Source organism: Lepidochelys olivacea (genome assembly GCF_965140295.1).
Source record: "Lepidochelys olivacea isolate rLepOli2 genome assembly, chromosome: 7".
NCBI lineage: Eukaryota > Metazoa > Chordata > Testudines > Cheloniidae > Lepidochelys > Lepidochelys olivacea.
In genome coordinates, this window is record NC_140417.1 from 37,015,331 (window position 1) to 37,027,769 (window position 12,439).

At 38.0% G+C, this 12,439-nt stretch overlaps 1 protein-coding gene across 12 annotated transcripts in view; it reads left to right on the forward strand.

Annotated features, from left to right (window-relative positions):
• Positions 1-10,783, forward strand: part of IQSEC1 (IQ motif and Sec7 domain ArfGEF 1) — a 716,009-nt gene extending 705,226 nt beyond the window's left edge. For 8 of the 12 annotated variants that reach the window (XM_084635152.1, XM_084635156.1, XM_084635157.1 and 5 more), the window contains 2 exons: positions 4,746-4,795; positions 6,128-7,137. In XM_084635152.1, coding sequence (XP_084491278.1) covers positions 4,746-4,795; positions 6,128-6,730 — 653 coding nt within the window. In that variant the 3' untranslated portion in view covers positions 6,731-7,137. Of the gene's footprint in view, positions 1-4,745; positions 4,796-6,127; positions 7,139-8,215 lie in introns of those variants that run through there. The other 4 variants (XM_084635153.1, XM_084635155.1, XM_084635162.1 and 1 more) reach the window with 3 other exon arrangements.
• Positions 10,784-12,439: the final 1,656 nt, after the last annotated feature.

The following is a 12,439-nucleotide window of genomic DNA, read 5'->3' on the forward strand; positions in this document are numbered from 1 at the left end:
CACAGATTTCCTGGGTGACTTCAAGCAAGTCACAGCCTGATTTTCAGAAGTGCTGAGCACCTGTAGTTCCCAGTTACTTTCTATGGAGTTAGGAGTGCTCAGCATCTCTGGAAATCGGGCCCTTAACCTCTTTTTGACTCGCCATATCAATGTGTAAAATGGGGACAAATATTTACTTTCCTTCCAGAGGTGTGGTGAAGTTTGATGCACTCCTGATGGTAACATGCTTTGAGAGAGTGCACAGAAGTGCAAGGCTATTGTTACTACAACTGCAAGAGGGCACTGTTCCTGGTAGTCTCAGCAAATATCCCCAATACTTGTACTGTAATAGTATATGAGTACTGACTGGCATTAAGGGCTAGAAACAATAAAATATAGCCCAAGTTTAAAAATTGTCCCTTTGCTTCTTGTATATTGCCCCAAACTTAATTTGTTGTCCTTTTTTTTTTAAACACTCTTCCTGCCCTTGAAACCAATATATGATGATTTTTATTAATCCTTCATAGTATTTTCCAATTTTTCTCTTGCCCATAGTTTATTCTCTGGGGAAAGACTGCAGGGATCTTCATTACCCCATATGTTCCATATACAGAAGCAGACTTCATGTTGTTGCAGAACCCTTACCCACCAGTAGGAGGAGTCTTCAAGGGAATGGTTCAGGCTCTAAGGTCCTCCCTCATCCACATGATGCTGGGAGAGATTAAAAGTTTCTCTACTCACTCTTCTCCCTTGGGCTGAGGTGGAAGGAGGCAAAACGAACATTATTTGGGGTATGAAACATTAGAGCTCTTCTCCTGCCTTAGCAATCAAGATCTCCAGGGGAGCAGAAGGGCTGAATCTGTTTCCATAGAGAAAGTGGTGCAGGGGAGATACAGGACCCTAATGCCACAAGTTTCCTCTTTCCTTGCTATCATTGTCATCTTCCTTCTGTCCCCACTGGATGTTAGTGATGCCTGGCATGGTTCGTGTCTCTGGATGTGTGTACTATTGCCTGCTTCTGTTGATTCTCATTATATACCCCATTTTTAACCAAGTGGATTCTTATGAAAAAATCTGGTAGCTTGTGTTTATGTAAATACCCAAAGCATTCTGCAAATATATATATATATATATGCAGGGATCACCCACACACTCACCCCTGAAATATAGCCGCCACCAACACTACTCCACTGGTTTATAGAGGGGAAATTATTTGCTTCTCCAAGGCAAGGGGAATTTAGGTAGGCAGGATGTAATTACATGCACTGAATTTGACCAGTGTGCCAAGGATAATGCTCCTAAAGTGAAGAGAGCCAGGAGTTTTTTAATCACAAGTGGTCAAGACCACAATTGCATGCCTCAACCAAAAGACTGTATTAAAAGACCCCTAGAAGTGGTCCTTCCAGATTATGATTGTGGCATGTCGGTGAGGTAGTATTGGGCATTTGAACTACCTCTGCTTGTGTCAGGCCTGGCCTCTGGGTAACTAGATGGCAACAAAAACAATGAGGCACCTTACAGACTAACAAATTTATTTGGGCATTTGTGGGCTGTAACCCACTTCATCAGATGCATGGAGTGAAAAATACAGTAGGCAGGTATAAATATACAGCACATTAAAAGATGGGAATTGCCTTACCAAGTGGGGGGTCAGTGCTAATGAGGCCAATTCAATCAGGGTAGATGTGGCCTATTCCCAACAGTTGACAAGAAGGGGTGAATATCAAAAGAAGGAAAGTTCCTTTTTGTAGTGCTAACGAGGCCAATTCAATCAGGGTGGATGGCAACAGTTTTCACTCCCATGAATACTACTTTCACAACGTGCTGAAGCTAGTACAGTGACTCATTATTTGGTAGATGGCTGTTAAAATAGTTTACTTCACTAAGAACATAATTTGAATCCTTTTCCAGACTATTTTAGCCAAGAATCACAAACTGAATCACAAGAAGTGCCATTGATCTCAGTATGCCTCTCACTGGCATAGAGCAGATAGACCCAAGAAGTACAGTACAGTAGTGACAACTGAAATTTAACATTTCCTTTAACATTCTGCATATCTAAGGTCAATTTCTGCAAGGACACAATGGATTTTCATTCAGGATTCCCTGTAAGAGCTCACAGAATTTGCAAGTCTCTGTAAGGATATTCTAATTTCTAATTGTTTCAAGTGTATTGAGTTTAAAGTGACCTTGTTTGTACATGTGGAGATATGTTGCAGTAGTGCACCTTAGTGATGCTTACTCAGAAGCAGCATACAACCATCACAGTCAATTACCAACCATGACAGAAGTGAATTGGTCAAGAGAACAAGAATTTAACTTTCAAAGGAGAGGAAAGAGAGCTGGAATTTAATTTTACAAAGAGAGGAATGAGAAACGGTGTTGTGTAACGACCTTCAAAAATATTAAAAGTAAAACTCAACTTGCTGAGCACGAGTCATAAATTTGATAAACATCACCTAGTTTTATAGCACAGCAGCTAATAATCATTCTAGTGTAGAGTTATGCTATACGTAACAGCTGAATAAGCTCCTTCTATCCTGGAGTTACCATTTCCCTGCAATGCCTTTTGAAGACTGCAGCTCAAAGAAAACATTTTAAGCTGGGATGGATGTAGCATTGAAAAATAGTTTGTAATAAAACGATCCTACACTGGCAAGGGAATACTCTGTAGGATCTAATAGGTCATTTCCATTTCTGATTGTCTGTCTACAGCCCATAGTGAACCTGTTTCACTTTGTTTTTAAGAAACTATGTCTTTGCTCTTGGAAGAACTTACCAGAGGGCTCTTTAATGTACAGTAGTGATTATTATAGATGTCACAAATATGATTTCACTTTTTTCTGCTAGTATTCCTTTGCCCACAGTCATCTTAGGTACATAGACAGATGCTCACCCATCTGTCCACATATACTGCATTCACCACTGTGGCATCTGAACATTTTCACTCCTGCTTTACCTTCAGTGGGAGACCTTAGGTTTTTCTGTGTTCCTTCATGCCTGGCCCCTTTTATTCACCTTTGCCAGAATAATACCCATCTCCCCATTCAGTGGTGGATCTCTTCCTTCAGGATTGTGGATTGGCTGGCAGGAGTGATTTGACTGTCACAACCAGCACCATTACTACCAATAAACAAAGAGCAAAATTCACCCTCTGACTAGGCAATAAGAATTCTAAGATAATCAAAACAGCTTCTCTCTCATGGCACACAATACAGTATTGACATGTTTTCGAGCAAGGTAAAACTGCAGTAAAGAATGTACCACAAAGATTTTGGCAAAGAGCTCTTCCAAAGGAATTGCTCATCTGCAAACACATAATCTCAGTTTAAAGGGTTTATGTTGAGAACTGTGAATTGTTGCAAACGTAGGACCCTTAGTCATAGCAAAGGGGAAAGGAATATCTCATTCCTCTCCGGCAACACTCTTTGGAGCAGCAATGGCAGGCTCTGAAGAGAACTGTATCAAGCCTTCCGATACAGAAAGGAGGTTTGCTGTGACACTGGGCCTTTTAAGAAAAGTGGTGGGGCATCAAGAGAGAAATATGGAATGCATGTAGCTTTTGGAGATGCTTGGAGAAGCTGATCACTCTTCCATCCTGATGATACCTTAGAGACTAACAAATTTATTTGAGCATAAGCTTTCATGAGCTACAGTTCACTTCATCGGATGCATGATGCTGTAGCTCACGAAAGCTTATGCTCAAATAAATTTGTTAGTCTCTAAGGTGCCACAAGTACTCCTTTTCTTTTTGCGAATACAGACTAACACGGCTGCTACTCTGAAACCTGTCATCCTGATGATGTTAGCTTTGTTTGATCATCCCCTAAACAGAACATTCTTACATTTGTTAGCTTAATATCCAACAAGCTAAATTCAATAAAAATAACTATTCTATGTAGATACACATATTATCTCTGATGAATTAGCTGGGCAGCCCAGTTATTAAATCTGGGTGCATAATCTTATATTTGGGCATCCTGTTTTTCGGCACTTAGCTTCCTAAAATCAGTATTTAGAAGCCAACTGAGGGTTCCACATTTAAGGTTTGGGCAACTAACTTTGGCATCCACCTTAGGAAAATTCAGCCCGACTACTTTGTCAGCCTTAATACCTAAATGTAAAGCACTGCACAGCTAGACAAACAAAATCTAGCCATAATTGAATGGCTACATTTAAGTTATTTTTCTTTTTAATCATCATGAAAGAAGATTATATGAAATCCATTGAGGTTCAAAATAAAACATTCAAAGGATGACAGAGATTTTCCATTTCCCCTCCCCACTGAAATCAGAAAGTTCCCCATAATTCAAAACAAAACAAAAGGACACCACCCACAACACTGTTTGAGGAAAACAGATTTATGGACATATTTGAAAATTTGCTTCTAGGAAATTAAGAAATTAAAACTCTAGCCAACAGTGAACGTTATGACCCCCACTGCTAAATGTAGAGACTAAAATATACATATTTTAAGATTCTTTTAAAAAACAAAAACACAGTAAAGATGACAACTTGCTTCAAAACAAAAGGATCATCCTTTATAGGATACATATAGGTACAGAAACTTAATTTAATTAATGGCCTTAAAGTTTAAGTTTCTGCCTTAGTAGTTACTATACCGGTCTAACTTACCATAATAAATTAGTTCCCCCGAGGCCCCTCTAGTTGCGTTTAGAGGCTCCTGTAGTAATTAAGGGAAGTGGATATTTTTCACCCAGGTCTTGTCTCAGTCTCTAATCTATGGTATTGCATGTCCTGGGCAGGCAAGCGTGGGCGTCGCAGCAGTGCAGGATCGCTAGACAGCAATATGGAAGTAAGTAGGAAGTTACTGATGTCTAGCTGGATGTGATGATGTGCATTTCAAACCTTTCTTTTATATACATATTTTTTTGCTCTCTTTCTTCTAACATATAACCTGCCTGCCTCAGATAAAATGCATGCGTAGGCTACTCACTTTGTATTATTCCAGCTTAAAAAACACTTATGGCTTGTTTTAGACTAAGCACCATTTTTGGTTTCAGCTAACCTTGTTCCCTCCTCTGTTCCTGCAAGCATGGTTAAATGAACATGATGTCCTTTTGCCACCATTTCGGTCTGATCCCAGCCTGAAGGCCCACTTGCACTTCGTTACACAGTACACTGTTCTATGCTGTTTGATATCTAGCTAACACTATTGACTTTCATGCTCAGCCATTCCCATTGCTTATTTTCTAGTTAAATTGCTAAATGTTTGCAGTCATACCACCATGGAATTGCACAGATAGGGCATGGGAGGAGAAAATGAGTAAGACAGATGAATTCAATGTGGATTTCATGAGATTTCATTCATCTTCAAACCATTTATATATACTGTTCATGTCGTTGAATTCAGCTTGCAGATTTATTTATTTTTTTGTGTGTGTGTGTTTGCGTTGGGTAGATTGCAGTTTAAATCTAGCACGTTATTCTTAAGTACTGCTTTGTCCCTAATTGTTTAAAAAAAAAAAAATCTCCAAAGACTAAATAGACAATTCAAGGCTAAATAGTAGGGAACATGGGCCATAGGTCAGAAAAAAATCACCACGTAGAAACCTTATTGAAATGAGTTGTAGAAGTATTGTTGCAGTCTAACATATAATATAAAGCTAGGTTTATGAAGCAGCACAACCCTTCCCTACTGCGGTTTACAATAAGAAAAAACTACTTTTAAATTTAAATTTAAAAAAAAATCTATTATGAAATTGGAATGGTAACTAACATGTGTTACTGTGTGTTCATTTCAGTTTAATTTAATGTAGCTTTTTTATTTTAAGAAAAATGTGACTGGTATTTTAAAATGTATTTTTTCTTTAAAACAAATTCCCAGGTATAATGTCATCTTTCATTGACATTTCTCTTAATTTAAGTATCAGATTTTTACAATAAAAGTATTAAAAGAGAAACCAGATAATGGCTATTAATGTTTATAAGCATTCCAAGAAGGGCATGAATGCCTCAACTGTAGCTTGAAGAGAGAAACTGTCAGAAGAGAAATTCTGCTATAACACTTAACATAGTCAGCCCATGTGAGCATGTAAGGAAGACTTGATGGATCAGTGTGAACTTTTTCTTTTAAACATATTTTAAGATTTTTTTTTTAATTTTCATTTCTATTAATTTCTTTTAGGGGTCCATCATTAGCAGTCCTCACATGCGCCGAAGAGCTACATCAACCCGAGAGTGTCCATCTCGCCCTCACCAGGCTATGCCTAACTCTTCCTCACTCCTAGGTTCCTTATTTGGTAGTAAAAGGGGGAAGCCACCTTCCCAAGGCCATCCACCATCTGGCCCATCGCAGCAGCCTCAGCACCCACCTGTAATCCCACATCAGCAACACTCTCAGCATCCTTCTGCCATGCACCATGCAGGGCCAGCTGAGGGGCAGGGGCAGACGCAGGCACAAGTGCACACTCACCATTCACAGTACTGTCACATGCAGCAGAACCCACCCCCTTATCATCACCATCACCACTATCATCCTCCACAGCACATCCAGCACACGCACCAGTACCATCCACATGTGCCTCATTCCCAGCATGCAGCACATTCTTCTTACATGCAGCACCCTCATTCACAACATACCCACCCTCCGCACCCTCCATTGCCCCCCCCTCACCCTGGGCACTCTTCTCATTCCCAACATGCTCAGCATCACCATGGACAGTCAGCTCCTCCTTCCACTTCAAGCAGCGCTAAGCCCAAACACAGTGGCATCAGCACAATAGTCTAGAAGTATTTGTCCTAATAATGGTAGTTTTAGGCACGGTTATAAAGGCACTTAAAGGAAGCAGCAAATAAAATGTGGATTTTTACCCAGCCAAACAATTTTTGACTTCTGCAAGCTTAAGGACTTGCTGTTACTAAATACAACCATTTGAATTAGTGTGATCAATATTGGTTTTACTTATCTCTTCAGCAGAGGCTTGCCTTCTGGCCAGTCCTTATCTTCAATTGCCTTGAAAACATGCTGCTTACTGAATACAAGTTAAGCTTCCTTTTTCACCAAATCCCATGACAATTTTACATGCATAATAAAAACATAACCTATTAAAAAAAAAGTGATTCAGAACCAAGTGTTGCATTCTTGCTCTTTTATTGTCAATAGGCAAAAAAATAAGTAGACCTGATATGGTTGATGAAAGTACGTAAGTAAACTTTATGTAATATAAATATATATATAAATATATATATACTGTATAGTTAACATTTGTGCTTCGAAAGCAAATTTTTCAGTCCACAAAACTAGCAATATAGACTTTACACGGAATTACACTTACTTGATAGAAGGACAGTAACAATATAGCTTATGAAAGAGTAGACCAAAAACTTTAAATGCTAGGAATAAATTTCAGACATTTCAGTATTTTAATTTAAAAGTCCTCTAGACATATTAAGACTCTAAGCAATCATTACTAAAATGTGCCAAGTAACATAGTATTTAACTGTTGTAGTAAAATATTGCTTTGTATAAATCCTTATTTTTATTAACATAATATCATATGTAATCAGTATTATAACTGCTCTGCTATTTCAGGAAAGCAAACTAGTTAAGATGCAGTAACTATACAGTAGCAACATGGGATGACCATTTACCACTGGTTATCTTAAAGCATTGGTTACACAAATTCTTAGACACTTTAAAGGCTGTGATAACTGTGAATTTACATGATCCGCATTTCTTTTATATGCATATGATTTTATGAACACATATGAAGAGTTACATGAAAGGTGCATGCCTACACTGCAAAAACATTCATCTCAAACATGATGAAAATTACAAACACCCATCCTTCTCAGTCACTTCATTTTCCTATTTACCATGACTTGCTCATTTTTTCAGTTAAAATGAACTATAATCTGACAGTGTTTCCAGATGGAACTGCTCTAAAATTTTAAGGTGTATTTTAGTATCTAGTATAGTGTGGTTATTTGGTTTTGGTTTTGGTTTTTTTAGTAGTGTAATTCCATATAGCCATATGCTAGCGGCAAAGTGGGTTCACCATTTTTACTCATCACATTTGTTAGTTTACACAGCACTCAGCAGGCTGAGTTTATGCTCAAACCCTCACTGTCCTACTCCAATTAGTTGCAAGACATCATATAAAAGCAGGCTGTGCTATTGTTGTTTGTGTTGTAATCAAGCCGTTTGCAAATTCATATGAGATTTTGTATCCCTGAATCCTGTACAAAGTCATACATGGAGCATACTTTGTAGTTTCAGCATTTTGAGCCACTGCAAGGACTTTACACCTAAATGGTAGAAACAAAGGAACCACAACTGCAAAACTACACCAGCTAAAATGCAAAACTTGAAGAAGGGAAAAAAAGAAGTTCCCGTGTGAGATGGGTAAAAAGAAGTCGGAAAAGAACCAGATCTGTCTGTTTATTTGAACAATACAAATATATAGTAGCGTTGTATAAGGAACGGATGAACTTTCCGTATTGAGTTACTTTTGGTATCTTTAATTTGGTTTTTCCCCTCCCCGTTTCTCCTACAGTTGATATCTTAATACCAGCAAAACTGCAAACTGAGCACTTTGTTAATCTTCATAAAGAGCAAATATAGCAATCTAGAGTTTAGCCTTTTGCTAAAATCTGTCCATGTTTGTTCCCCCGTGTGCAATATCTTTGATCCCTTTTGCTCCTATAAATTAATCTTACATGAAATGAGAATAACACAAATATTTTTTAATATCATTCAAGCTATCCTAAATTCTGTGTCTTGCCTTACGAGGCTGATCTGGGCCCTCGGAGGCTGTATTCCTTGCAGTTTAAAAAATACTGTTCTTGTAAGGGAAAGTAGAATTGTCTGCATGTCCTCTAACATTAATAGTGTGAGGCTACACTCTACATATTGTATATTTGCACAATACATCAGTGTTACTGTTGATATTAGTTGAAGTAAAGGGATACATATTTAAATATGTCTGCTTTTCTTCATACCTGTGTACCAATAGTAGAGTCTAACTGTAATTTATAGGTTGTTCCAGAAAAGTTAAAGATACCATTCAGGTACAAAAGTCTTTCTGAAACCACATCTTTTAATGAAAACTGAGGTAAAAATGCTCCTCTCCATCGCATACTATATATTCTGAACTTGTTCTGTATGCAGAATTATTGATGTCAGTGAAAGTGCTGTGTGCTGAACAAGTGCAAAATATGTACTGGAGATCTGCATTGTACCGTGGAGAGGAAGATTTGGCCCCAGATGTTGTTTAGTTAGCATGCAATGCCTTAAGTATTTTAGCACTGAAATACTTCACATTTGTTTGGTTTGGTTTCACATTACCCCTTAGGTTCATTTAAGAAAGGTGTAACAATAAATTGCCTTAGATTTACACTGTGGGCCAGGTTTTAATTTTGGCAGGTGCAATTGATGACGTGCAAAAGCTGTCACAAATTTTGTACGTGCAAGAAACCATTTGCACATGATTTTATGCGCGCGCGCATACACACACATACTGGGGAGGGCCTACTTAGTAGGCCCACTAATTCCACAGGGAAAATCAGAGGCCATCTTGTGGCTGCTAAAAGTATTGGGTCCTTTTAAGAGCACAATATTTGAAAACTTTCTCATAGTTTAAAATCATTGAGAAGAAACACAGTATGCTCATTCTTTCTTTCTTTTTGGAACTGATTACCTTTAACAAACGTCTTGGTGTCAGCATAAGTCTTAAGAACCTCACTACTACTACTTTAGGTAACATGTCAGACTACATCTGAGATTTAGTTGCACACAACACCACAGATCACGCCTAGAATGAGAAGATGACCGTATTCTGTTACTGTGTGCATTGGAGAAAATGAAATAGTAGACGTTGAAAGGTTTTAGTCCTATTTCCTTATTGATTAAAAATTAGCATAGATCACTACCGGGGCCCATGTTTCTCTGTTCCCATGAATAATATGGCTAAGTAATAGTGTCAGTTTGAAAGAATGAAAGGGAAACCGAAAGAATGCAGATCACAAAAACCACAGATCTTTTCTGGGACAACGATCAAATATGTATTTGGGTTTTTTAATTTTTTTAAGTTCATGAAATGTACAACAATGTAAAAAAACCAAGTTCATCCTAATATAATGTACGTCTTGTATTGCTAAAAAAAGTCTTCAAACATACAGTGTAGAATGATTTTCCCATCATGTACTGCATGCAGCAGAAGCCTCTTGTTTCTTGATAAAATGAGCTGAAAGACAGTCAGCAGATATTTAAACAATGAATCTCTAAATGTTGACTTGCTGTTCCATATGAAGCTGTGTGTTTTCTGCAGTTAAGCATGCATTTTGCTGTTTCCGTTGTAAAATATCATTGCACTTGTTGCCTGCAAAATGAGTTAGTGTGTATATAGTTAAAAGAAAAATGAAACCAATAACAAGATTAAATTGCGGGGAGGGGGTGGAGGATGTTGGAAGTGGGACCAAGTAGGGGCAATAGATAATTCTCTAAATTGTATATAGTGTGTAAATTAGTATTACTATAAGTCTGCAGTCACTTTGAGGTTGCATACAGTACCTATCTCCTGCTAGGAACTTTAATCCAGCTTTGAGTTGTATTAAACTGTTAGAATTAGGTCTTGAATGCAGACTGTTAAAGACTTCAGGAAACATCATGCTCACAAGAAGCTTCTGTTCTGGGGAGGCTCAAGACCCATTTTGTAATTGCAGGGAAGAAAGGAGTGCTTTCATTTTAATATGCATTCTGTTTGTAAGTAGTAACAGGCCCTATCGATGTAAAACTATAACTGTGATCATGTGGAGAAATCAAATAAATCATTTAAAACTCTTTCTGTTTCTCATTTTTGTGCAGTGGAAGAACATCAGTTCTACAGACTGGAAGAAAAGAAAATCATTTCAAGTGAAATGTTGACCCCCTGAAGTCAATGGGAGTTTTGTAACTGACTTCAAAGGGGCCAGGGTTTCACTCTGAGTGTTTAAGTTAAAGCTGAGGGGCGAGAATTGCAATTCTATTATCAAAATTCTGGTCCAATCACTTAAGGTTTTGGTTTGTTTAATGCTCATGTGGATGAGTGTACTCCTTAAGAAAGTTAAGGAGCAATGCAGCTGGTTTGAGCTGGACAAAGCGAGAGGTGACACTTGAGCAAGGCTCTTCACATGACCCTCCTAAGTCATTTTAACTTAGATATGTGGGAACCCAGTCCTGATGTTTCATCTTAAACAGAAACTACCTGTCATGACCAACTGGTTTTGTGCTGTGGACAAATCGGGGGGAAGAGGGGACTATACCAATATCTATAGTGAAAGTTTAGTTTTATTGTGTATATTGTTGGTGATTTTTTGTCTCTTTTAGAACCTGACCTCACTGAGGACCTGATCCAAAACCCATTGCAGTTAATGGGAGTCTTTCCAGTGGCTGTCAAAGATACATAGATTATAAGGTTAGAAGGGACCATTGTGATCATCTAGTCTGACCTGCATAACACAGGCCACAGGATTTCTATTAATTAATTCCTACTTCAAGTCCAAATAACTGTGGTTGAGCATACCTTTTAGAAAAACATCTAGTCTTGATTTTATGATTTCCATTGATAGAGAATTCACCACAAGCTGTTTGTGAGTTATTCCAAGGGTTACATACCCTCCCTGTTAAAATGTGTGCCTTATTTGTAGTCTGAATTTGTCTAGCTTCAGCTTCCAGCCATTGGAACTTTTTGTACCTTTTGTCTGCTAGATTGGAGAGCCCTCAATTATCAAATATCTGTTCATAGATACTTATAAACTGTGATCAGACTACCCCTTAACCGTCTATTGAATAAACTCAATAGATTGAGCTCCTTGAGTCTTTCACCATAAGGCATGTTTTTCAATCTTTTAATCATTCTTTTGGCTCTTCTATGAACCCTCTCCAATTTTTCAGCATCCTTTTTAAATTGTGGACACCAGAAGTGGATACAGTATTCCAGTAGCACTCGCATCAGTGCCAAAAACAGAGGTAATATAACTCCTCTGCTCTTCTTCAATTTCCACATTTATATAGCCAAGGATCATTTTAGCCTTTTTGGCCACACCATTACACTGGAAGCTCATGTTTTACTGTTTATCCATCATGTCCTCAATTTTTTTTTTCCACAGTCCCTGCTTCTGATGATAGTCGCCAATCTTGTAAGCATGGCCTATGTTCTTTGGATCACGCTTGAGAGTACAGGAAGTCCATTCCAAGCAGCAATTGGGTAGGCAGGGATTCACCACCTCTGTAAATGGTATCTCTGAAAAAATATGTTCCTGTTATCATCTATACCTGAATCTGTTTGTTATATAGCTTATCTTCCAAAACCGCAAGATGACCAAATTTATTTTCACATGTGACCTATGCAGGATTTGAGGTTAGGTTCCTCCCATTGCTTTAGTTAAAATGCCTTGGAGAGTTCATTTGTTTCAGTTTTTGTTTTTCCTATTTTATTTCCCTGTTTTCAGGGGAATT